The sequence below is a fragment of the Podarcis gaigeae genome (genome assembly GCF_964106915.1).
Source record: "Podarcis gaigeae genome assembly, chromosome: 14".
In the NCBI taxonomy this organism is placed as follows: Eukaryota; Metazoa; Chordata; class Lepidosauria; order Squamata; family Lacertidae; genus Podarcis; species Podarcis gaigeae.
Genome location: NC_139690.1, coordinates 29,688,808 through 29,713,262, shown reverse-complemented (window position 1 = coordinate 29,713,262; position 24,455 = coordinate 29,688,808). Strand labels below are relative to the sequence as shown.

At 41.0% G+C, this 24,455-nt stretch overlaps 1 protein-coding gene across 2 annotated transcripts; it reads left to right on the top strand.

Moving 5' to 3' along the window:
- Nucleotides 1-1,184: 1,184 nt before the first annotated feature.
- LOC310831458 (E3 ubiquitin-protein ligase RBBP6-like) lies at nucleotides 1,185-24,410 on the top strand (the record flags this gene model as incomplete). 2 transcript variants are annotated; one of them, XM_083712004.1, is made up of 14 exons in its annotated part: nucleotides 1,185-2,046; nucleotides 6,975-7,074; nucleotides 10,350-10,386; nucleotides 15,023-15,067; nucleotides 17,371-17,459; nucleotides 17,588-17,684; nucleotides 18,261-18,400; nucleotides 19,053-19,225; nucleotides 20,177-20,280; nucleotides 20,598-20,917; nucleotides 21,955-22,054; nucleotides 22,136-22,214; nucleotides 22,309-22,366; nucleotides 24,041-24,410. In XM_083712004.1, exons 1-14 carry the CDS (start codon nucleotides 1,881-1,883, stop codon nucleotides 24,408-24,410), a joined length of 1,878 nt encoding a protein of 625 aa, XP_083568130.1. In that variant the 5' UTR covers nucleotides 1,185-1,880. The 2 variants fall into 2 exon arrangements, with proteins under 2 accessions (XP_083568130.1, XP_083568131.1); XM_083712005.1 differs by lacking the exons at nucleotides 15,023-15,067; nucleotides 17,371-17,459; nucleotides 17,588-17,684; ... (6 more) ...; nucleotides 22,309-22,366; nucleotides 24,041-24,410 and having other exon boundaries at nucleotides 10,350-11,836.
- Between the last annotated feature and the right edge of the window lie 45 nt (nucleotides 24,411-24,455).

The following is a 24,455-nucleotide window of genomic DNA, read 5'->3' as shown; positions in this document are numbered from 1 at the left end:
CACCCCTTCTGTGATGTATGTATGATGTATGGAAGGGTGGTCTTGAGCTCCAGAGCAGGGAATTTAAAATGTCTATATAACGCCTTGTGAGCCATTCTTCTGGGTCCTCCTCCTTTCCTGCATGTGAGGGGAGCACCCTGTTGCCACAGATCAATAAAGATCAAGCTTACTAGCTGCTTTGCTTCTCAATATTCTCTGGTTGGCCTCTGTTATTTTCTCCTACCAATAGGGAACCTTCGTAAGGACTCTGTATGGGCTCTTGGATACCCCATAAGGGAAAAAGGGCAGATTTGGTTTACAACACAGTGAACCAGTACATAGACACATTTATCAGTGAATTCTTACATTTGGTTCCAGTTACTGATAGGTAGCCGTGTTGGTCTGCCATAGTCAAAACAAAAAACAAAAAAAATCCTTCCAGTAGCACCTTAAAGACCAACTAAGTTAGTTCTTGGTATGAGCTTTCGTGTGCATGCACACTTCTTCAGATACTTCTTCAGATGGTATCTGAAGAAGTGTGCATGCACACGAAAGCTCATACCAAGAACTAACTTAGTTGGTCTTTAAGGTGCTACTGGAAGGATTTTTTTTGTTTTTTCTTACATTTGGTATCATGCAGCAAAGGCCCTTTGAATAGATAGGAAGAAACTGTGATGAAATGTTTTGTGGGGACAAATGACAAAAGTCACAAAAGTGATTGTGCTGATTTTGGTAGTGGGCTGCGTGTGCATGATATCTGCTGGAGGTGCAAACCCCCCCCCCCATACATAAATTCCTGCAACAAAAGGTACTTCCCTTCTTTATGGCAAGGATTTGGGCTTCCCCACTCACTGTGCTTTCTTTCACTAGTCCATTATTTCAATTCATGTATCCTTGTATCTAAACATATGCACTGTATCCTTGTACGTATTTTTCATATATTGGACTGATTTTTTTTAAAAAAAATATGTATATTCCATATTTTAGACTTTTATATAAAATAAACAATAGACAGGGCGAAATTTAAATAGGTATCCTGCAATGTATCTTTGAAAGCTACAAGAGGGCTGCGTGCCTCCAAAGCCAGCCCCCTCCTCCCCATCCACCATCTTCGGCTTCTCTCCTAGAAGGGCCCCCCACCCCGTGCCCTTGCTGCCTGCACCTTTAAGAGGGAGGAGCCCCGGGGGATCACGCGGCTGAGAGTTGAAGGCTAGGAGGAGGAGGAGGCGGAGGGCTAAAGCCCGGAAAGCACCGCTCTCCTTCCTTCTTTGCCCTCCCTCCCTGCTTGCCACCCCCGCCCTTTTCCTTTGTCATAATGCGCAGGGTCACGTGAGGCCGAAGGTGGCGCACTGTGACGCATGCGCAGACCAGTAACCCGGGAGGGGGGAGGGACCGCCTGCGCCTTGCGCTGCTGTTGTGCGTGGAGCGGCAGTTCCCTCCCTCCTCAGCCCCTGCGGTCGCTGCCCGGGAAACCCCATCGAGCGGAGGAGCGGTAGCGGCGTCGTGAGGGGAAGGAGTTGGAGGCCGAGGCCCAAGACGACGAAGGAGGAGAAGGAGAAAGAAAAGGAGCGGAGGGAGACCGGGGAAGAGGAAGAAGGAAGGAAGGAGAGAAAAGGAGAAGAGAGGTGTTTTAGGAAGCCGCCGCCGCCGCCATGATGGCGGCCTAGCCGGCCCAGCGCAACGCCTGACGGGAGCCGCCGTTGCTGCCGTCGCGTTGGACCATGGCGGAACGAGGCGGCCTTTGAGGAGGAAGAAGCCGCCGCCTCACACGGGAGGACGCCCTTCGCGGCCCTTTTTCTCCCTCGAGGCATCTTTCCCTCCCCGCCCGCCGCCGTAGTCTCGGCGCCTGCCCATCCCCCACCCGCGTAGCGCCCCCCCGTCCCTCCCTCCCTTCCACCGCCATGTCCTGCGTGCACTACAAGTTCTCCTCGAAGCTCAAGTATGACACGGTCACCTTCGATGGGCTCCACATCTCGCTCTGCGACCTCAAGCGCCAGATCATGGGCCGCGAGAAGCTCAAGGCCGGCGACTGCGACCTCCAGATCACTAACGCTCAGACCAAAGAAGGTAGGAAGGACGACGACGGGCGGCTCTCGTGCGCTGTTTTCTCGTGTCGTCGTCGTTTGGCTTTCTTCTCTTCCTTCTCTCTTGTGGGGACACGACCAGCATCCCTCACACACGGCGCGCGCACACCCACCCACCCACCCGCGATCCAGCTCCCCCCCCCGCACGCGAAGTGCTTACCCACATGATGCGTACACACATACACAACAACATGGGTTTAAAGGGCACGTTTGCACACACAGGGAGCAGAAATAATCCCGGGGGCTGGGAATTGTGGCCTTGTGAGGGGTGGAGATGTGCTTTAGATGTATGGATGGTGATGTATGCAGCCACGGTCTAAATCGGGGCATGAGTGACAAACATCCTTGACTCAGAAAGCTCTTCCCTTATGAGGGTTGTCAGGCCATCTTTTCTCCAAAGTGTATGGGTCTTTATCTTCACATGCTTTCACTTTGCTTTCTACAGAGTCAGGCCACTGGGCCTGTTTGGTATCATTGACACCTTTGGTTTTCAGGGTTGGGACCCACTACTGGGTCATGGTCTGATCTAAGATATTAAGTGCCAAGTGGGTTTCCCAGTGCATATTTGGTGGGACTCAGGCCTGACAGTATTGAAGACTGCTGCCAGAGGCTCCCCATGATGTCAGTCAGACTGGGGAAATTCCCAGCCTTACCGAAGACGCCAAAGTGTGAACCTGGGGTTTTCCACTGTGCCGGTTTTAAAATTGTGCAAGGGTTGTTATAAAATTTTAGGATGCACACACATATCAGACACACACTCCACAGAAAACCAATCCTTCACCCTTCAAAATTTAGGAAATATTTCCTGAGAAAATTGCTCATTATTTTAGCACACAGAACAATCCCAGAAGCTATATTGGCTCTCCTAATACTAGAAGAGAAACCTTTCCCAATAGTTCTTTCAGTTCCAAATCCTTCAAATCCCATTTTAAGGGGGTATTTTGTGTATGAATAGGAAGTGACCTGGATTCAAGAACTAAAGTATTTACCATCTCAAAAGAATGGTCAGACTGCCCAGGTACAGTCATACCTGGGGTTGCGATCACTGCGGGTTGTGCGTTTTTTGGGTTACGGATGTGCTGAACCCGGAAGTACTGGAACAGGTTACTTCCGGGTTTCGACGCATGTGCAGAAGCGCTAAGTCACCTCCCGCATGGATCACGTCCACAACCCGAGGTTCCACTGTAATGCAATTAGTTAAAGGGTTATTAGGTATCCTGGCAGGCAGGAGAGGAGCCTCTCTCAGTTTTTTGTTGTAGACTGCCTCCTTGTTCATGATGTTTTTAGGGTGGTCTTTGGCTAAGGGGTTGGGCAATGTGTAAAGTCTTTAAAGGGGCTTGCACATCTTTGTTCTGGATCTCTCACCTTACAATGAGGCAGTGGCTTTGTTATAACAGAAAAATAAAGATCTGCCTTGCTTTCACTGGATCCTGCCTCCATCCATCTTACCCATTATGGACTTGGGGAACTCAGAGTCCCTTGGTGAGTTGGGCAGCAAAAACTAACCCCCAGTTCTACAACAGGCTAAATACAAAGGGAAAAATACGAAGCAAATGCTCCACTGTTGAGCTAGGCATAGGAAAAGTGAGGGCCCACAGTTAAGCTGTGGGCAATATTGGGAATTTGAACCTGGAACTCCTTAGTCTTTGTCCAGGACTCTTAGCCATCCCCAGCCTGATGTTTTAGAGAACAGCTCCCATCAGCCCTAGCAAGCATAGGGTCAGAAACTATGGGAGTTGTGTTCCTAAAAATCTGGAGGGCTCACACCACTGTACACCTTTTCCGTTACCTACCTTCCTTTCATAGATTGGTGTGTGTATGGGTAGCCAGTGGTCAAGCTGTTGCCCTGTATGTGATGAGATGAATTACTAAGGTAGTAGCATCTTTAGTCTTGTGATCTTCTAGGTCTCACCACCCCAGACCCAAGGGTATATGGCCAATAAAGAATGCAACTACTCATGTAAGCAATTTAAAGTTACATTATATAGCACTTTTGTGCCTGCAACACTATGTTACTTCAGTAGTCCTTACAGCAGCTTGAAGCACATGCTTCCCCAACACTACCTAGTGTGCTAAAGGTAACAGTTGAATTGGGGAAACAGTTTAAAACTTGTTTCATCAGTGTTACTTAGTTTCCCATTCCAATACCAGAGTGGTACACAAAATTTTTACACTGCTTCCCTGAATATGTAATAAATACCTAGAAAAATATGTAGATAAATAAGTAGAGAGCTTGGCTTGTATCTGGTCATAGTTGAATCCATCAGAAGTTGTTGAATCCATTAAGAAGGCCCCTCAGGTTTTTTTTGTTTTGACTGCAAGTGAGGCTCAGGTGGCCTGATTAGCTGGTGTCTGTCTGTAGCAGCAGTCAGCAGCAGATGCGTCAGAGGAAGTGCGTGATAAACAGTTGTTGGCATGAGCCATTCCAAGCCACTCACTCCCAGTTTCCGGCAGTTCCAAGATTCCACATACTGTTTAAGCAGTTACATCATGGCTAATAGCTACTGGTGGCCTACTTACCTCTGAATTAGTTAAAATCTTATTATCCTTGTTGCCTGATGGTGTGGCATATGGTGTTATGTCAAAACATACATACTGAATTTGTGTATGAATAGAGCTGCTTGAGTAGATTTACGATCTCCTGATTTCACCATTGGTACAGTATAGGGACACTCTGTAAGAGCCTAGGATGAGGAGGGGTGCTTTGTAACAGTTATGTCAGGAATAGGGAACTTGTGTTCTCCAGGTATTGTTGGCCTCCCGGCTCCCATGAGTTCCAACCATCATAGTCAGGGGTGACTGGAAATCTAGTCCTCCCACATCTGGAGGAAACAGGTTCCTTATCTTTGGCTTATGTCAGCCTAGGGTGAATACACTGGATACGATTCGTTTCCTGATTGGTGGTATGCCTGGTGGACAGTGACTTTGATAATGTCAACACTCATCTCAGTAACCTCCTTGGCATGCTAAAAAGTGGACCAAGACTGTCTTTATGTGAATCTTTAGGAAAGTACAAGTCATGTTGGCCCTGCTGAGGATATGTGCATTTTAAACATTGTGCTTGTTACCACAAATCATGGCAAAAAAGCAGACTTCAGACTGCCACAAAAGCTTCTCATATGTACAAGACTTTATGGAAGAAAGAGTGTTTGTCCTGCATGTATGTGCATTGTGTGTCTAAGGCAAGTCCCGGAGGTTGTCGTGTGCAGACAAAAAGCTCCAAACTAACTGCTCACTGAAAATGGCATGCACCCCACTGAGAGAGTTCACTGTAAATGTAGATTAGATGTGTCAGGACTGAATTAGGCAATTGGATTAATGTTTATTAGGCAGCAAGGTTATAGTAGTTCATCTAGTAAGGCACCCCAGACAGGTATCCTGGGGGAAATAGGCTGTGTCACATTTATCCTCACACTCCCTGTTTTCCTCCCCCTCCCCCCACAAAGTATGTGTACTATTACACAAGTTTTGTGTTAATTCCTGGAAAGTGTGCATAATTCCGGCAGAATTGCTGTAGAAAGACTGTTTGGGAAAATAAGTTGAAAAGTAAACTATGGCAAGTTCTTGGTGTGAACACAAGCCATTTATTTCCTCAAGAGAATTGTACAGTGAATTCCTTAATTAATTTTCATGTCAGCTAGTTAAATTTTTATGACAATAGCTGTTTCAGTTGCTGAACTATCTGGAGTTTTTAAAAAAACAACCACCAGGTCCCTGGGAAATTCAGTCATGTGTTATGCTTGCCATTTTTATGCTCTTGTCCAGGGAAAATCAGAGACATCTTCACCAAACACACTGTTAGCTTATTGTGCCCATGCATATATGATGTGTGTTAAAACATCCACATTGGCACAATGATATTAGCAGCTCCAGGTTGGTGGGGGGTAGTTAGTTGTAAGCACCCATCCTAACTATGGAGCCATGTGTTAATCATTTTATAACTGGGTGCTTTTTAAAGAAATAGGGGTATGATTTCAATGTATGGGGTTGGGTGGCTTAAATATTTTGGGTGGAATCCAACTAACTCCCTCTCTGATTAAACCCATTGGAATTGCTGGACCTAAGATAGCTGTTTTTATTCATTTCAGTGAATCTCCTCCAACTATAACTGTTATTAGATAAACCTTTTATAATAGGAGGGAGATCCATGTAATCCAAATACTAAACTTGTGGTTTGTACATTAACACATCCTGTTCTTTGCAACCTTTCACAAGGACAAGCTAACATTTTGGTTATGTGATTTTGGCAAAAAGAGATAGAACATTTTTCAGTATTCCCAAAAGGGTGAGTCCAGTGAAATTGCCACCTCAGATCATTGTGCTATAGTAACTGCCATACCTGCTTTCTTGGGAACACTTTGCAAACTAGACTACAAATTCATAGACTTAGGTTGCAGACATATATATTGCAGACATATATACCCTTACCTGATAAACTCAGTAGGGTTTACTTTTGAGTATACATGTATAGGGTTGCAGACAGAGCGTGCATTCCCAATGCAGTGTGAAGTTCCAGACCACTCTGTACATAAGTTATCTTTTTCTTTAAATATCTCCCTATGAAATCCTTGTTCTGGAGTGCACTCTTAATTGGCAGGGTCCATTTAGCATTTTAAAACTATCCCAAAGATGCTAAATACGGTCCTGTCATACTGTGCTTTTAGCCAGTGTCCTAATAAATTACATTTCCATTAGTATACATTCTACAGGTCTTGGGTATATTAAGGAAAGTGGTCCAAGGTCCACTAAATGCTACTTCAGTAATTGTGGGATAAGTATTAATGATCCCAAATGGTTACAATTGCTGAAAAGTCCCAGGGTTTTGTGGCTTATTTTGAGAAAATTCCACATTGGTTTTCTTTTCTTTTATTCTGAACCTAGCATACATGTGTTTTTTCTCTCCTTTCCTAGAATATACTGATGATAATGCCCTGATTCCCAAGAACTCATCTGTTATTGTCAGAAGAATTCCTATTGGTGGAGTAAAATGTACAAGCAAAACATATGTCATGTAAGTGTCTTTTTTTTTGTTCCAAGTACTAAAATAAACATATGGGTTCTAACGAACATGTAGAAGCTTAGTGATGCAAGAAACATAGTTTATTTCTGTTACATGAAAAACATGCATGCAAATTCATTTTGTCATATTTGACCATGCCAGCATATGTAAGTTGCACATTTCCATTTCAGTCTATGGCAGTTACATTCCTATTTATTCTCCTGACAAAGTTACACTTTCCAACAGAAGTTACAGGAAAAGCAGTTTTCTATTTGCTAGTTTGCTGGGGATTTCCATCAGAATCCTCTCCCCCACCCATGCAGTCTTGAGTTCCATGTGAGTGAATTAGGCACATCCAGCTTCTAGTTGGTAATAAGTTATGTGTTTTGATATGTTTGGTGAGAGAGGGACAATAAAGTCAAAAAGGTTATTTTGTTTACTGAATAATACTTTAAAATTATACTGTGCCCTTTCTGGTAGTCCTTTGAAAATGATGAATCGGAGTTGGAATGGACCCCTGAGGGTCATGCATGAATGAAGTCCAACCCCCTATAATTTGGCATCACAGCTGTCCAACCTTAAAAACCTCCAAAAGGAAGTCTACCACCTTCCAAGGGAGTCTGTTCCACTATTAAACAGCTCTTACCATCAGATTTCTTCCCCCCCCCCCCCAATGTTGGGGGGGATCTCTTTTTTGGGGGAATCTCTTTTTTGTCATTTGAATCCATTGGTTAGGATCGTCCACTCTGGAGCAGCAGAAAACAAATTTGCTCCATCTTCCTTGTGGCAACTCTTCAACTGTTTCTTCTCCAGGCTAAACATCCCTAACTCCTTCAATAGTTGTTCATGAGGCCTGGTTTCCAGACCCTTGATCATCTAGGTCTTCCTCCTCTTCACACGTTTCAGCTGACCAACTTAAACAGCTGTGCCCAAGAATTAGCCCTACATCTATTCTTGTTTAATTTTTTACATTCTTTTACTTAGAGGCACTTGAAGTAGATTATTCCTCTCCAGTGAATAGACTTGTGTTCCTGCAGTTTTGGAATTTGGAAAATAAACTAGACTGAAATCCTGAGTGTGGGGCTGATTCTTTGTTGTTCAATTCTGATTCTTTGTTGTTCAATTCTGAACAACTCCTGGAGATAGAATATTTTATGTTTGGATTGACTTTGGGATGATAGAGATTAAATTGTAAAAGGAGTGGCTTTTTCACATTATGATGCATTATAACATTAATTATGATCAGACAATGTTGAGCTGAATGATGAAAACAAATTTCTATGGTATGTAGAGACAGGATGAGGAGAGAAACCCTTGGGACTGGTTTTTCATTATAGGAGTTTGGGCTTGTCTACGGATTGCTTAATGAGATCTGCATTCTACATGTGGGTAGGAGTTCCTGGACACAGGACTCATTCATATTGCCTTTTGGGGAGGAATTGGGTGGAAGCAAGCAAGAGCAGCGGATGCTGGGCAGGGCAAGATTCTGGTGGATTGTGCTTCTGAAGATCATGTTTTGAATATTTTAAGCAGATACTGTTCTAGTCCTCTTGTGCATTTGTCATAGCATGGGGTAGTTCATGATATCACCTCTCAGCCATCAATAGCATAACATGTGAATGGTGTGTTTGTGTGTGAGAGGGGGGGAGAATAAGAAAGAGGGAATCATAGAATTGTAGAGTTGGAAGGATGATCTAATCTAACCCCCTGTGATGCAAGAATATGCAACTGCCCCATACAGGGATCAAACCTGCAATCTTGGAGTTATCAGCACCACACTTTAACCAGCTGAGCTGGTCTTAGGTTTGATACTTGGTAACTGGATGGCACCCTTCCACACAGCTGACATAGGTATGATGGGTTAGCACTCAAGCATAATATACTCTAGAGTGAACATTGACTTGTTCCTTTAAAGTCAAGTGAATACAGAGCACATTTGCTTATGTTTGCAAGAGTTGCTTATGGTAAAGATGTTGTACATTTGTAGGGTAAAATGTATCGCAAACATATCCTCAGGAACTCTTGAGTGTAATTTTTGCTGCCTGCTGAGGCCAGGTCTGGTGTCTACTCCATCCCACCTGCCAGGCCAACACTAAAATTTCTTGCTGCACCATTCAGGCACTTAATGCCTGTCTTCCCACCCCAATGCTCGCTTAAGCAGCCTGCTTTCTCATCCTACAGAAAAATACTATTCCTGGTGCAAGGACCAGTTTTCTGCTTAGAGTTCCATTCCTTGGTATCTGTCCACCCACCCCTCACACACACACCATGGAACATGCTAGTTGAGTGTGCAGTACTAACCCCTCACCCCATGTGTAGTTTTAACTTAATGTGTGCCTGTGGCCTTCGCTTTGTACCACCAGAGATCATGGTTAGGATTAGTTCTTTCCCCGTAATAAACATGATAGACATCAACCTCAAAAATGAGACAACAAAATAGCAGGATTCAGAGAATTTTTTAAAAAAATACAAAATTGCTTTTATCTTGGGTTACTTGCTGCTTACATTTAAACTCTTTTCAGTGACAAATATGTAAGGCATGTGGTATAAGGCCCTATGCAGACATTGGCTTTGGACTTGCATGCACTCACTCCTTAACAATTGTGAGGAGATCAGTAACTTTTAAGCACCGTGTGGTTCTCTGTAACATCTAGGCTGTGGTTACTTAAACAACTTCTAACGAGAAGAAGCTAGCAGTTTCAAATCCTGCCTTGTTATCACAAACCTTAGTTTAAACACAGTTCCCCGAAGTTAAGATTTCATGGACAGTTGTGCTTTGTATAAAAGCAGGTGCTTCTGCTCACCCACAGGCATTAAAGAAGGGGAGGGGCTCACCATAGCTTATGCACATAGCAGAAAACCATGGTTTCCCATTACATCTGAATCAAGCTTAAGTGTGTTCATTTTATGATGGCTATTCTGCGGGAGATGCAGTTGATTAATACTGTTCTCTAAACAGTTCTCTCTGGGCCAAGTTAGCTTCCTTGTTCACAGTTTGGGGAGTTGACCTTTTGTATAACTTTGTGCAGTTTCTGTCTCTCATGAAATGGGTAAAAAGTTGTAAATCTAACAACAACAACAACAACAAAATAATTATTTATACCCCGCCCATCTGGCTGGGTTTACCCAGCCACTCTGAGCGACTTCCAACAAAATATTAAAATACAGTGGTCTGTTAAACATTAAAAGCTTCCCTAGACAGGCATACGGTTTGTATCTAAGGTTTCCTCTGTTTTGTGCTATATGCCATTACTGTTTTTCTGACATTCTCTATTTTCTCTTTTTAGAAGTCGAACTGATCCAGTGAGTGGAACTTCAAAAGCAGTATGTAAAAACACAATATCACACTTTTTTCCTTCTACACATTCACTTAATGTTTTTAAAGTAATGTAGCAATAAAATACTTTTCTAAATATTAATTTACATTGATTTCTCACAGAGAACCATTTATATTGTAAATACAATGTATTTTGAATCAGTATAGCAAAATAAGCAATGCAGATCATTTTAATGTGAATATTGACACTTGTGCAAAGTGACGCACTGTATTGCATATTGAATGCAAGATTATTTCCTGTATGACTATGTGTTGTACAGATACTGTATGATCATTTATAGATCATGTAAGATAAGGGTTTCACTGCTAAACGTGATTACCTTGTTCAACATCTGTGTGTCTCTAGTTAGTAGCTATATGTTTGTATAGGTTGTTGTGTGCCTTTTTGTTTTCTTGAAATAAAAACATTTGGAGTGTATCTTTTTTTTGCCACTATTGCATTGTATCACCTAGGCTTTGTTCTAAGTATTTCCCTTTATGGTTTTTGAAAATGTTGTCAAAAACCACATTAGTGTTAAACTTGTTTTTTTCCCTTTTAACTTGGGGTTCAGGCACATGTTGAAACATCAAGAGCAGTTTTATGCAGCTATAAATGTACCCTGTCATACACAGTCTTTGCACACGACTTCCAATAGCAATAAGAATTTTTTAAAAAACCATCTAGAACTGGTATCCTGCACTTGCTTCCGGTTTTTTGTGAGCAAGCACATAATTTAAATTTGTCACAGTAGTCAACATACAGGAAACATATTTTGGCATAACAACCCAGCTACAAGTCCTGCTACCTTTTTAAGAAACCTTCCCAGTTGAGGATAACTTGCCTTACTTCTTTCCTCTTCACCAGACAAATTCCTTAATGTTATTTTATATTAGATAAACTCTTAAATTGAATACTCTAGTAAATCCTTCTGTAGCATACCATTGTTTGTGTATGATAACATTGGCAGCATTTTTGTTTGATTCTGGTGTATTAATTTTAGCCAGTACTAACACATATTCTGTTCAGTATGGTTTTCTTAATTTAAGATAATGCAAACCTAGTTCTAATTATTTTTCAGCTTGGCATATCTTAAGTGTACTTGTTTAAGTGTAGCTGGCTTTCTTTTTAGAAGAATCAAACCCAAAAAGTTATTTTGTGGATTTACTGGTCTTGGTGACCAGTGAGAATATTGATGAAATCATGGTTAACTAGAAATGTTTGGTCTTTGTGTAGCCTTTCAAAATGTTAAACCATAGGCTGCATTTGACAACTCGTCATACATGTTTTAAAACTGCTTCCCATTTATAGTGACCCAATGACTGCTGTAATACATAATATAGTGGATTTGTGTAAGCTACACTTACCTAATTCTTTTTTCATGAGCAGTCCTTTTCTTTGCTAGTATGTATATAAACACGACTATATGTTCGTAAATAAAGTTCAACATTCATTTAGAATATTGTGTTCCCTGGCATGTCTATTATACATCTGGGTAGTTCTTGTAGTTTGATCAAATGTTTTTTAAATGTGTTTTTTTAAAGCAGGCTTGCAAACAGGTCCACAGAACTTGCTAGCCTACAAACTTTTATCCACATTGTAACTTATTTGCGTTCTAAAGTGGGGGGGTGATGGGTGTATACTTTTTTAAGCTTCCCTGTCGTAAGTACCTGGAGGTGATTACTACTTCCTGGCCTAGAGGGTGGCTGTTTAAAGCCTGCTTTAAAGCTAAGGCGGAACACTTAGTTCCTTTACATAATTCATCTGCTATGCTGTCTTGCCCAGATGTCAACTGAGAATTCAAAAGAAAATTCTTTTTGGAAATAGGTCTTTCCAATTCTGTGTGAAGTGTTCAGTGCTCTGGGAAAACTTGGTCTAGATGGTGGGGAGGAGACTTTAGTGCTTCCATGTGGTATATGACAAAGCGAAAAACTGTAGGCTTGGCACTGGGCTGAGAGGTATAGAGTGCAGGTTTCTGTAGTCTAAAAAAGTCAACATGTTCTGGATTGTCAAGAATTCCCCAAAGTAGTACCTCTTTGATTGTTGTCTTAGTATCCAAAAAGTACAGCAACTTTTTGGGTGGGCTTTCTGCATCTAATATAGACTGCTAATGTTCTTGACAAGGCCTCCACAAGTCAGGTTTCCTAAGAAGGCAAGGTGTCCCACACACAGATTTCCTCTCCTGTGTTGCAAATAACTTGGGATCTAGGAAGTTGTGAACTCAATCATGTGCAGGGCTGGATCTAACATGATCCTTAGTGCCATGGCTCTGGGGTTTTCTTAGCTTTTTGTGGCGCTCTGAGTTCATTGTAGGGCATGGGTTTGACTGGGTGTGAAATGTGAATCAGCTGTTTGTGGCCATGCAAAGGAATGGAAATCAGGGGACTGACAGAAACCTCAACTGGAATTGATGACTTTTAAGACCAAAGAGTTTAGCATTAAAGGAATGAAAGCAGCCAGAGGACTTCCAACTACTAGGAGACCCAAAATTCACTTGCTTGTGGTATTTTAGAGGCCAGGATGCAGTGTGTTCCCTTGTCCCTATTCTCTTAGGCAATGCTTTGCTTGTAATCTGTTCAGTGCTTTCCATGGGAAATATTACCTCTGTGCCCATGTTCCATAACTTGCTTCATATGGCTGCAGCTGCTTACAGTAAATAACACTTGATGAGCTGTTAAGCTCTTCAGTTTACCTGCTCAGCCCGTTACCACACACAAAAATAACTGCCATGATACAGGTTATGAACTCATTTTCTTGAAAAGGCTGCCTTTAGAAAGCTGTGTTTGAGTATACTGCTTTAATTAAATTGCTGCATAGTTCAAGCTACAAAAAATGTTAGTAGTCAGATAGCTCTGATTGTGATTGGTGGGACATTATGGAGATGAGGTCATTGCAAATAACTCTGCGTTGGCTGATGCTGGCCACCCAGCTTTAGGAATGGTGACCAGGATCCACTCTTAATGATGTCCAAGTGTAGTGCTGGTGGGGTTGAATGGCAGCTATTCACTTGAGCAGGAGAAAGTAAAGGGGTACTCTCATAACTTTGGGCAAAGTGTGAAACCTATTGACTCGAGCATGTTCCTCCAGTCCTGCCAAACAGAGTCCTACAGAACTCCACAGAGGCAAGCTTAATTCTTTTTCAGGGTTAGCTTCTATCTGCCTAACCCCATGTTTCACTGTCCCCCTTTTAGGCAGACATTATTGTAACACTAGTCACAAACACCTGAAATGTTGGGAGTTAGAAGGGAAATGTGTGTTTTATTATCTTAACATAAATCCATTTTTCTTCTTCAGCAACTTTTTGCATTACACTTGAAGACCATAAAACAATGCTAGTGTTTTACGATGTTATATTTCTGATTGCTTTCACTTCAGAGCTACCTGTAGGCACTACTTAAAATGTGTCTTAAAACTTAACGTTGAATGTTATATCCTAGGATTAGCCTCTCAAAAATGTGGCTTTATTTACTTGGCGCCAGGCATGTAAGCGCTTGAGAGCCAATCCTGGTACCTTCAAGCAAGATACCACCATGAGAAGCAATACATGTTTTCATTGAAATTGTTTTCTAAAGTAGTAGCTAGAGTCCTATTCCTTATGTCACAAGAAGAGCTATCTTATCTCATTACTGTATTTCTGGTATTGAATGCCGCCTTATTCCAAAGTTAGTTCAAATGCAGCCCTTGCATGCACAAGTCTTTAGGATGCTGAGGCTGATGCACACCAAAACATCTGGAGTGCACCAGGTTAGTGAAGGCTACTGCTCTACAGTAAATGAAAGAAAGTTGATCTACACAATCTGGTTTAACACTCATGGCACCTCCAACAAAATAAAATCTTTTGCTTTAGGGGGCTTCAGTTCATTTTCTGAGCAGCATCCCAAGACTTGTCACAGCACTGAAGTCTGATTTCTTGCTATATTATGCCATTTCTCTTAAATGGACAGTAGCTGTAGTTTAGCCCAGTGCTAGAAATCAAGTTCCTGAACTGATCCCTGGACTTCGAAAAATATTTGCCATTACTGATTTAGATATTACAAACAAAATTCTTTAAATGTTACCTCTTTATTTCAATAGTTTCCATTAAAAATGTACCGTAATTTGAGAATCATATAAATATTTTAAGCACTTAATTCCAACACTTTTCCTGCCACAGAGCATTTAATTAGTACCCTGTTGCTATCGACATTGGCTTTTTTGAGTTAAGCATTAACAAGTTTCCAGAGGCTTGAAATCTGCCAGTTTTATATTTTTTAATATAGGAAAATATTTGGCTATTTTGTGTGACTGCTTTGTGGAACCTACTACAGCATGCTATTACATGCAGAATGAAGATTTTTAACTATTGAAAAAGCAATTTATTTTTATTGTGAAAAAATGTAGGCTTGTTTATGTTGATCTCTGAACATAAGCCTGATGAGTTGATTCCATTGAGTGAGTGCAGCATTAGTTGCTCTCCTGTGAAACTGAATATTATGTATACCTGACTGCACAAACTGTACAGACAATGATATGTTTTGGCCAAAGGCTTCATTACTTTGAAAAAATGCCTCTCTGTAGGACTAGATCTTAATAACACAGTAGAGGCTAAATATTTTGCTTCATTTTGATTGTGGAACTTGAATGTGTGTTTAATTTTTTATGAACAGATTGATGACTCTTCTGCATCTATTTCTCTGGCCCAGCTTACAAAGGTATATATACATATATTCTTGTCAAATATAGCCAAATAAATTGTTGCTTGCTTGGTATTTTCAATGTTTTTATGCTGTGATCCTTATCTGGTTAATTTCTGTTACTAGTGCAAAGCATTTTTAGTAAAAAGTACCGAGCCTAAACATTGAAAATGTGTGTATATTTATTGATAACTATCCTGTAAAGAGTAGTTCCCAGTATGGGAAGATAGAAGGGGAGTCCCTTATCAGCCTCAACATAATGTTGCCGTTTTACTCATCTTCAAGACACAAAGAAGAAGCACCTCCGAAGCTGTTTTATCGTTTCTTTCATACGTTCCATTAATTTTGCATTGGAAAAATAGCACAAAGAAGAATTTTAATACTTTGGCTATTTATGGACTCCTAGGATTTCTCGGTGTGACAGCCAAAATAGAAGTATTTCCCTATCACATGGACACTTTACATGATAATTTTGGGATTCTGCATTCAAAGCCAGTGATAGTGCAATAATTTGCATAAAATTTGATAAAAGTTGTACACTTGTAGTGTATGCAGTGGGCAGCAGCTATGCAACTAATTTGTTTGAACACAGACTGCGTAAATGTAACTGTTTATAGGAATATACCAATGTGTATGTGTGGCATATTAGCAAATGTGACCTTCTGAAACTGTTGTATCTGCCTTGTTTTGCTATGAAACTGCTTGCATTTTCTGCTCAATAATGTGTAACTTTGTCTGGGAAAGCACTAGTGATAACGCTCATCAAGTAAATTAGCTGCTCTTTAAAATTCCTATTAAGCAGTGTTACCTAATACATTTGTGTTCCCTTTGTGAATAAAGACTGAAGTTATGTGTTTCCAAGAAAAACTTTATCTAGTAAAGTTGGGAAACTCTGAAGTGCATTTGCAAATACAAAATTTAAGTCAAGCAAGGTAGCTTTAGTTTGGTTTCCATTAGTGCTGTCCTTAAATTTGTCCTCAGTTCTGTAAGCTCATGTCAAGTTCTATTTTTATTGAGGTGTGAAAAAATGTCCAAGGGGTATACAAGTTACAGAGAACTTAAGTATTTCTGACTATTTTGTAATATAAAGTAGTTGAAAACTGTTACTTGCTTTAAAACCTCTTCAATGCACAGAGTCTTTGCATAGAGGAAATGTGTTTAACAGTTTTCTGTTTTATTCCTATTATGTATTAAATGCCATATTTGAATTTTGGTCTATTCCTACTAATGTTTTGTGCTATTGGATGTGTTCTGTAAAACTGTTTGGGTTCAAACAAATTAGCTCAGTATTTGTAAAATAGTCTTCTGTAAATGTGAACAATTTAATAGTTGTTAATCTGGAATGTTAAGAAAAAATATGTATTTTAATCAACTGTTTAATAAAATGTTGAAACTAGCTGGTTGCTTTTGTGGATGAATGTATAAAGTATGTGTGGCTGATCTGAATGTTAAGTGACTGAATATCTGAACAGTTAGTAAACCAGTCCCTTAGACCCTGCTTGTATCTGTTTATAGAGTGTAATGAACCATCCTAACAGGTACCAAGTTTCTGGAAACATTAGCTCAAAAGGGAGCCTCACATTTAGGGCTTGCACCTTAAGGGTATTGTCATCTTGAAAGTTGTGTTTCCAAAACATTTTGTGCTGTCTTTAATTCCAGTTGGGAAAAATTATTTTGTCTGAATTTTTTTGTGCGTTGGTGCGATGCAGTTTTTTTTATACATTCAGTTGCAATCAGGCATTTTCCTATTAAAGACATCTGAAAGGGAATAACAAGCCCATTTCCCAAGTTTTTAAAGGTGGTCTAGCTGGGCTTTCTGAACCCTCAGTTTTCAGGATGACATTGTCCTTTTAAATATTTTAAGCATAAATAATCCATAGCATTATATGGCAAATTGAGGCAGTAGTGAACAGCATCACTTTACAAAAGGAAACAGCTCAATGCCTTTTATCTTGTAAGTATTACAGAAGGCATCTTTCAGAACACTTAACTCCAGACCATTTAAATTTATCACGGCAAACTGGAGCAGTTACACAAGCCATTACATAAGATACAAACTGCACCTAAGGTTTAGTTAGAATGCCCCAGCAGAGTTTTTTATCTTTTCATTTTAGGTTAGCAAGTACACAAACATCATGTAATGGCATAAGGACTCCCTGGAACATCTTCAAGACAATCTGATATTAAAGAGCTGTTTTTGAGGCAACTTTCAGTTAGCTTTGTGCTGCTCTTTACAGGATTGGATGAGTGGTGTTTGTCTTTGACTGGATGGACTTAAATGTGTTTCTAATGTGTGTGTCAAATGATTACCTATTGAACAGACCGCCAATCTGGCTGAAGCCAATGCTTCCGAAGAAGATAAAATTAAAGCTATGATGTCACAGTCTGGCCACGAATATGATCCAATCAAGTAAGTCTTCAGCATGCCACAAACCAATTTTTTTAAAAAGCTAACTTTGGAAAAATTTACAGATTTACTATCTTCTTAATTAAAGCAAAACAGCAAAGAAACACACTTCTCTTCTTACACCTTTTTAGTTACATGAAGAAACCCCTGGGTCCGCCTCCGCCAACATACACTTGCTTTCGTTGTGGAAAAGCTGGCCATTACATAAAGAACTGCCCGACCAATGGGGTAAGGGAGTGTGGAATGGAAGTTTTGATTAGTGTTAACTTGTTTATCTTTATTTTCATAGACCTCCATTAAACCTGTAGCAAGAAAATTAAAGTTTTATTCCTTGGCTTATTGTATATGGGGGAGTGTAATATCCTGTTAAGTCCTTCTTTCTCTCCACTTTCAGATTGTGTCTGTCTCTTCAATGATCCATTTGCTAGTGCCACCTTGTATTTCTATCACTGACTCCAGTAATGCAAGATCAGTGGGGTTGAGGGAGGGCTACCTGTCATGGATTATTATTGCGGGGCACTGCTCACTATGAAAAGTAGTTTCTTAATGCTAGCTTACAGTAAACATTCTAAGAGCAGTAGACAATTTTGTTCAATTCTTTCATGCTTCAAATGGGATGTGACTGACTTAAATAGCATCCTTGGTGCAGCTGCAAAGTTCATGTGCCTGAACAATGTGCCTGAACAATGTTGTTTCAACACAAGCCAAGAAGCTTGTGTTGGGCAGGGGTTCTGTTTGGAGAAGCTGTTGAATCTTTCCCTTAGAGCTTAGAGAGATCTTTTGTGTTTTTTACCCCTTCGATAGGACAAAAACTTCGAGTCTGTTCCCAGGATTAAAAAGAGCACAGGAATTCCCCGAAGTTTCATGATGGAGGTGCAGGACCCTAATACCAAGGGTGCCATGCTCACAAACACAGGGAAATATGCCATCCCGACTATTGATGCGTAAGTATGCAGGTCTTTAGAACCTTTAGAACAGAAATGTTGTCTCTAACGTTCAATATTCCTAGCTAGAGCTTTGCAACTAGGGAATCTTATTTATTGTAAACAGCATATTTGTTTAAAAAAAAACAAAAAAATGTCATAATAAGAAATAATTGTGAGTGTTTGTGACAGTTCATTTATGGCATCAGACAATGTCTTCAGCATCAGACAAAAACATTGCTTTTCAAAAACACCTCCACAAACACCTGGTTTTACCATTTTGCTGCTGCAGTAGAGGGAAAGCCTCCTGTTTATTGATTTCTCCTGGAACTATTCTCTTTGATAATTCTGGTTTGATTCTGTCCTCCAGTGTTTTGGTTTGAAATTGTAAACTGCTTGAGTTCATTGAATATAAGGCAGGATGTTGTTAGAATATAGTATTTATTTGACTAGGCCTGTGACTTGGGTCAAATCCACACCATAAACAGAACATTACTTCTATCCACAAACTGTAGCTTGTTAAGAGTGCTGGGAATTGTAGTGTTGAGTTCTTTGGGCAGAAAGGTGGGACACAAGTGGAATAAATAATAATAAATATTAAACACATATTTAATGCTTAACATCATTTATTGTCTCACCTTTTTAAGACCAAGATGTGTGTCTGTGTTTTCAGTGCTGCTTATGCTATAGGAAAGAAAGAGAAGCCCCCTTTCCTGCCAGAGGAGCCATCGTCTTCCTCAGAAGAAGATGACCCTATTCCAGATGAGCTTTTGTGTTTGATTTGCAAAGATATAATGACTGATGCTGTGGTCATTCCCTGCTGTGGAAACAGCTACTGTGATGAATGTGAGTTCCATGAACTGGCTTGTGTGTCTGAAGGGGATGGGAGAAGAGCAAGGCTGATTGGGTTTTCCCACCTCTAGCGTTACCTGAGAAGGAGAATAGAAGGGTTGCTTTTACTTTAAAGTGTTGGGTACTTACTTGCACCTGGACTGCTTCATTACTTTTTTTAAGAGGCAGGAACTGGACTGGGGTTTTTAAACCAAAATTTTTACTCTTCCTTTGACCCACAGAATTCTACTTTTTCCTTAAGTTCATTGGTGTTTTGGGTATATGATACACTCTTAAGATATCAAAAGCCCATTCCACAGTAACTCAAAAGTGGCTTAGTGTAGTTGCACCTGTTCTATGGAACAACATCCCACTTGAGATAAGACAAGAGCTGGCTATCTGCACTCTTTTGAAACAGTTGAAGACATTTTTGGTCTGCAAGGCTCTGCCATGGGTGCTTATTTTGTGTGGTTTTCAATTTCATCCACTATTATTTTCTGTAGATTATAGCTGTTTTGTACATCATCTTGATGTACAAAAGAAGGCAATTAATAATAATATTCATAATAAAAAAGCTGAAACTGTTGTCTTGCATAAATTCTGACCTGGAATGCTTTATAAAGCAAGGACATTCCTTTTCAGGCATTGGAGTTTCCCTCTGCACCTCCATGCCTCTAGAAGGACAACCACCCACCCCCTTCTGGAGCAGCGGCTTTTCAGGAGGCATATGGGACTGCAGTGGGTGTACAGCTTTGGGACATGCTATTAGATTTCTGTACTGATCTACTATTTTGTAGCCTTTGCAGTGTCCTTTTAGTTACAGTACATCCACATTTAGAAGTCTTCTGGAATGTGTTGTTGTTTGCAGTCTTAGTAGCTGTGCTAGTACATGTGTACCATTGAGCAGAGTGTGAAGATTTATATAACAGTTACACATTTCACATGGCATTGAAAAATCATTCACAGGTATCAGAACATCACTGCTAGAATCGGAGGAACATACCTGCCCAAATTGTCATCAGACAGATGTTTCTCCTGATGCGTTAATTGCCAACAAATTTTTACGCCAGGTAACTTGAGATCTATCTGTATCCAGTTCTGCATGCCTGAGTGTACATCTCTTTCCCCCTTATTCTTACTGATCCACTGTGTTTGCCCGGATGAGATGGGGTGGGAGTTAAGCTGGTTTGGTTCCTCCATGACCTGCCACCCAAGAAATTGACCCACATGCTGTGTCCTTTCCTGCAGTAAAGGTATCCACAGCAAGATCTGATTTTTTATGACCTCACCAGGCCTGATAACAAGTAGCACAGGTGTTTTGATGCAATTTTAGGGAAGCTTTGATATGCTTAATCATTTCTCTTGACTGGTGATTTTTCTTCTCTAGGCTGTAAATAACTTCAAAAATGAAACTGGCTACACAAAAAGACTTCGCAAACAGGCCCAGCCACCTAGACCGGTAGTTCAGCGGAATGTGCCTTCATTACAAAGGCCAACAGGTTCCAGACAGCAGGATCCCCTCATAATTCCAGCCACTTCTGCTCCTCTTCATACGCCTGCATCCCTCACCTTGTCATCAGCTCCTGGCCAATCAGTATCTTCAACAGCCACGTTGTCAGTCAGCCATTCTGCCACCACATCTGCTAGTGAGGTCTCTGCACCAATGTCCCTGGGAATTCATGCTGACAAGCCAGAAGGACCTTTCCGGTAGGTTGATTTGTAGAAAGAGGCCACTAGATTGACAGCTTGGCTTCGCTTTTAAACTGTCCTGGGCTCTGGTGGTGTTGTGTCTAACCATTTGTATGCCTATCTCCCTGGAAGGATTGACTGCCAGTTCTTGAGTGTGTTTGTATGTCTTAGTAACTTTTCTAAGGCTGGCAGTGAGTTTTCAAGTTACATGGGGTTCTTAGAAATCAAATCCAAAGTAAGGTATTTCAAGTCCAATGCTTGCTTTTGGCCTGTTAAAATTGAGTGTTCTTATGAGAGGGAAATGATGCTTATATGTTTTAATGAGTTACTACATTGTTTTGAATTTCATTCAATCTCCAGGGATTGATTCATATTGCTATGCTTTTATCACATTTTGCCTTTTAAAATTTTAGGTTTGAAATCTTAAAAGACAAAGTGAGCTAGGTGAAGCTGTGAGAATATCCTAGTGAATTTCAAGAATTTCTCCTTTGGGTGCTGCAAGCATCCAATAAAGCAATAATCACTCTTTATTTGTATTATTTGATTAAATTTCAAACTACAATGTTCTCATCGGCCGTCAGCTCAATTCAGATAGTCCTCAAGAGCCATGCCATGCTATAAATTGCCAATTTGGATATCACAGCAAACTGATTAACTTTAAACAAGAAATGGAGAATGGGAGGCAGGGCAGGAGGGACCTGGTGAATCCATAGCATGTCAATTCTCCTGAAACCATGCCTTGGAAGGTTCTCTGGAGCCTATCCACACCACATGAGGCAGATTAACATCTCATTGAAAAACTTAGTCATAGCACAGTTCCTTTCTGATATATGCACCTCATCTGTTTAACCGCAAAACACTTTCTTCATAGAGAGGTTCTCCCAACCATTTAATTATGTGTGTTGATTTGTTTTGCCTGCCCTTCCCCACCTTTTTAAAGTATTGTGAATATGACTACCTCCAGGGTCTGCAGAATGACTTTGTAGCACCCAGTCTCTCGTTTTCAGTCTCTTGCCTAGTAGTTCCTAACCTTGAATTTGCCTCTTTCTCTGCAGTGAGGGCGATGGTATTGGACCAGCTGCTGCTATAGTGACTGCCTCAGAACACTCAAAGCCACCTTCCACACTGTCAATTAATACTGTGATGGAGGAGAAGGTAAGCTTTGTTTTGGAACTAAACTTGTTTGCACATTTTAGCAGCATCACAGTCTAACTCTGTTCCTCTTCCTTTCTGCAGGGCTATCAGGTTCCTGTGCTTGGGCAGCCAGCTTTGCCAGGACAGATGGGCTGTCATGGGCATTCAATACCCACCATGGGTAAGTGGTACAACTTTGCTCTTGGCTATTTTTTACAATAGGCCTGCCATCTACATTTAATAAGCAATAAAACTTCTTCCCCTTTTCAACATAGGTCAACCGATGAGAACTAATCCTCTTCGCTCTGCAGGCAATAGGTCAGGCTGGGAGCCGTAAGTATACCTCCAAAACATATTTTTTGTATCTTAGGTAGTAAGTTTAGAACATGATAAGCATATTAAACAGCTTGATATGCATAGAGAGGCTTTTTTAAAAGTTGCTGGTTAAAGGATCTAGCTTGGTATCGAGCAACACTCTAACCTCACTCCATTTTTTAAAGTGTCAAACTGTTATTGGGATCCGGGGACACCTTTAAAGTCCTAGATTAGAAATAAATATGATTGATTTCAAAATAACTCCAGTTTATTATAAAAAATAATTTTTATCGATACTGCATTCCAGAAAAATAGAGCTGTATCCAACGAAGACATTGCATGATTGAAACAACTTCTGCTTGTGCAATGGACCTTCTCCTCCTGCTGCAGCCCCACCCCTGAATCTGCTCTGGAAGTTCCCCAATACCCCATGGCAGGTTTGGGAAAAGATATTGGGGGTGCTTATGAGGAGGAGAGAGGGAAGTTCCGTTTCACAAGTGGAAGTTATTCAACTCAACACAGTTGAATACAAACTCTTATCTAGTCCAAAAGCTATTGGGGATACATTGAACCCTACAATGTCTATTCAAACTGCTCTTTGAGCTATCGGTAAGCCCTAGAGGAGAAAACAGAAGAGATGCATAAATGAAATACTGAACTTTTAACAGAAGAGAAGATGAACTAGAACCCAAGCAAGGCCTAGTAGGTTTTTTCTTACAAATGATAAATCAGTGTTGAAAGCCAGCTTAGAGGAGAATTAACTGCTTAAGATAAGATTCATTCCTGTGATTTAGTGGACCCCTGCAATACTTCGTTCTGGGGCTTTGTACACACAGGAATGTACAGAAAAACTGGACAGAAGATGTACTCCAGTACGCTGAACACTAAAGTTATTTTACCTACCCTGTTTTGATAAGTTGCTGGGGATATAACAGACCCCAGTTAGTGAGTAGTTTCACTTTCCCATTCATTTCAACAGGGTAAATCAGCCTCGGACAACTTAGTAAATTAACAATTTTAAAAATAATTGAAAGGAGGCAGGGAGCAAAATGAGATGTTACAGGACAACTGACTCCATAATTGCTGAGGAATATGTGGAGTAGGTTTGCAAAACATTTTAAGCATATTTGCAGCAGTTGCAGGTACCAACATCAACATCATTAGCTGCCATTGGGCTAAAATAGGTAGTTTTTAGCACAGGGTGAGAGCCGGGGTTTCAAATTGCCAGGCAGCAGAATTTAGATTGCTTGAAGGCACCCTCAAGTTTTTGAATTGCAAGCCATAGGCAGAGGGTAGAGAAATCCAAACCCTGACAGGTCTGTATTAGACATACTGTGCTAGGTATCCTTTTTTAACATCTACAAAATGCCAGTGTACAAAAGAAATGCAGTTGTGATGGGGATGCTGGATGGCAGGCATTTAAAACAGCAGCAGTAGCAGATTAACTAATGTTCATGAAAGGCTTGGAGGAGGAAAACTGTGGTAAGTGTTGTGTGTGACAGGGAGGGCTCTTGGGAGGATCTGTTGAACCGGAAGTGCTGAGGGGGAGCAAAAGAACAGTTTAGACTGGGTAGGCTGTAAGACTGAGGATGGGCAGTTACTGCAGAGGGGTGCTATCCATTTCACGTTTCTCTCTTGAGAACAAGGGGCAAGTGTAACACTCAGTGACAACGTGTTTTTGGGTTTCTTTAGAAGTTCAAACCGAGGACGCCCGCATAGTGACCGTACACAAAGGACTCAGGCCCCAACACTGCCAGCATCAACACCAGTCTTTGTGCCCGTGCCTCCTCCTCCCCTGTATCCTCCTCCTCCCCATGCACTTCCTCTTCCACCGGGGGTACCTCCACCACAGTTTCCTCCTCAGTTTCCACCTGGTCAGCCTCCACCTGCTGGGTACACTGTCCCCCCACCGGGATACCCCCCAGCTCCAGCAAACATATCAACACCTTGGGTACCAACACCAGTACCAACGGCTCATTCAAATGCCATCCCAACGACACAAGCACCTCCTCTCTCTAGGGAGGAGTTTTACAGAGAACAGCGGAGACTTAAAGAGGAGTAAGTATTTGGCTCTGAATGAAGTTCCGTTATATTTCATTCTTCTGTT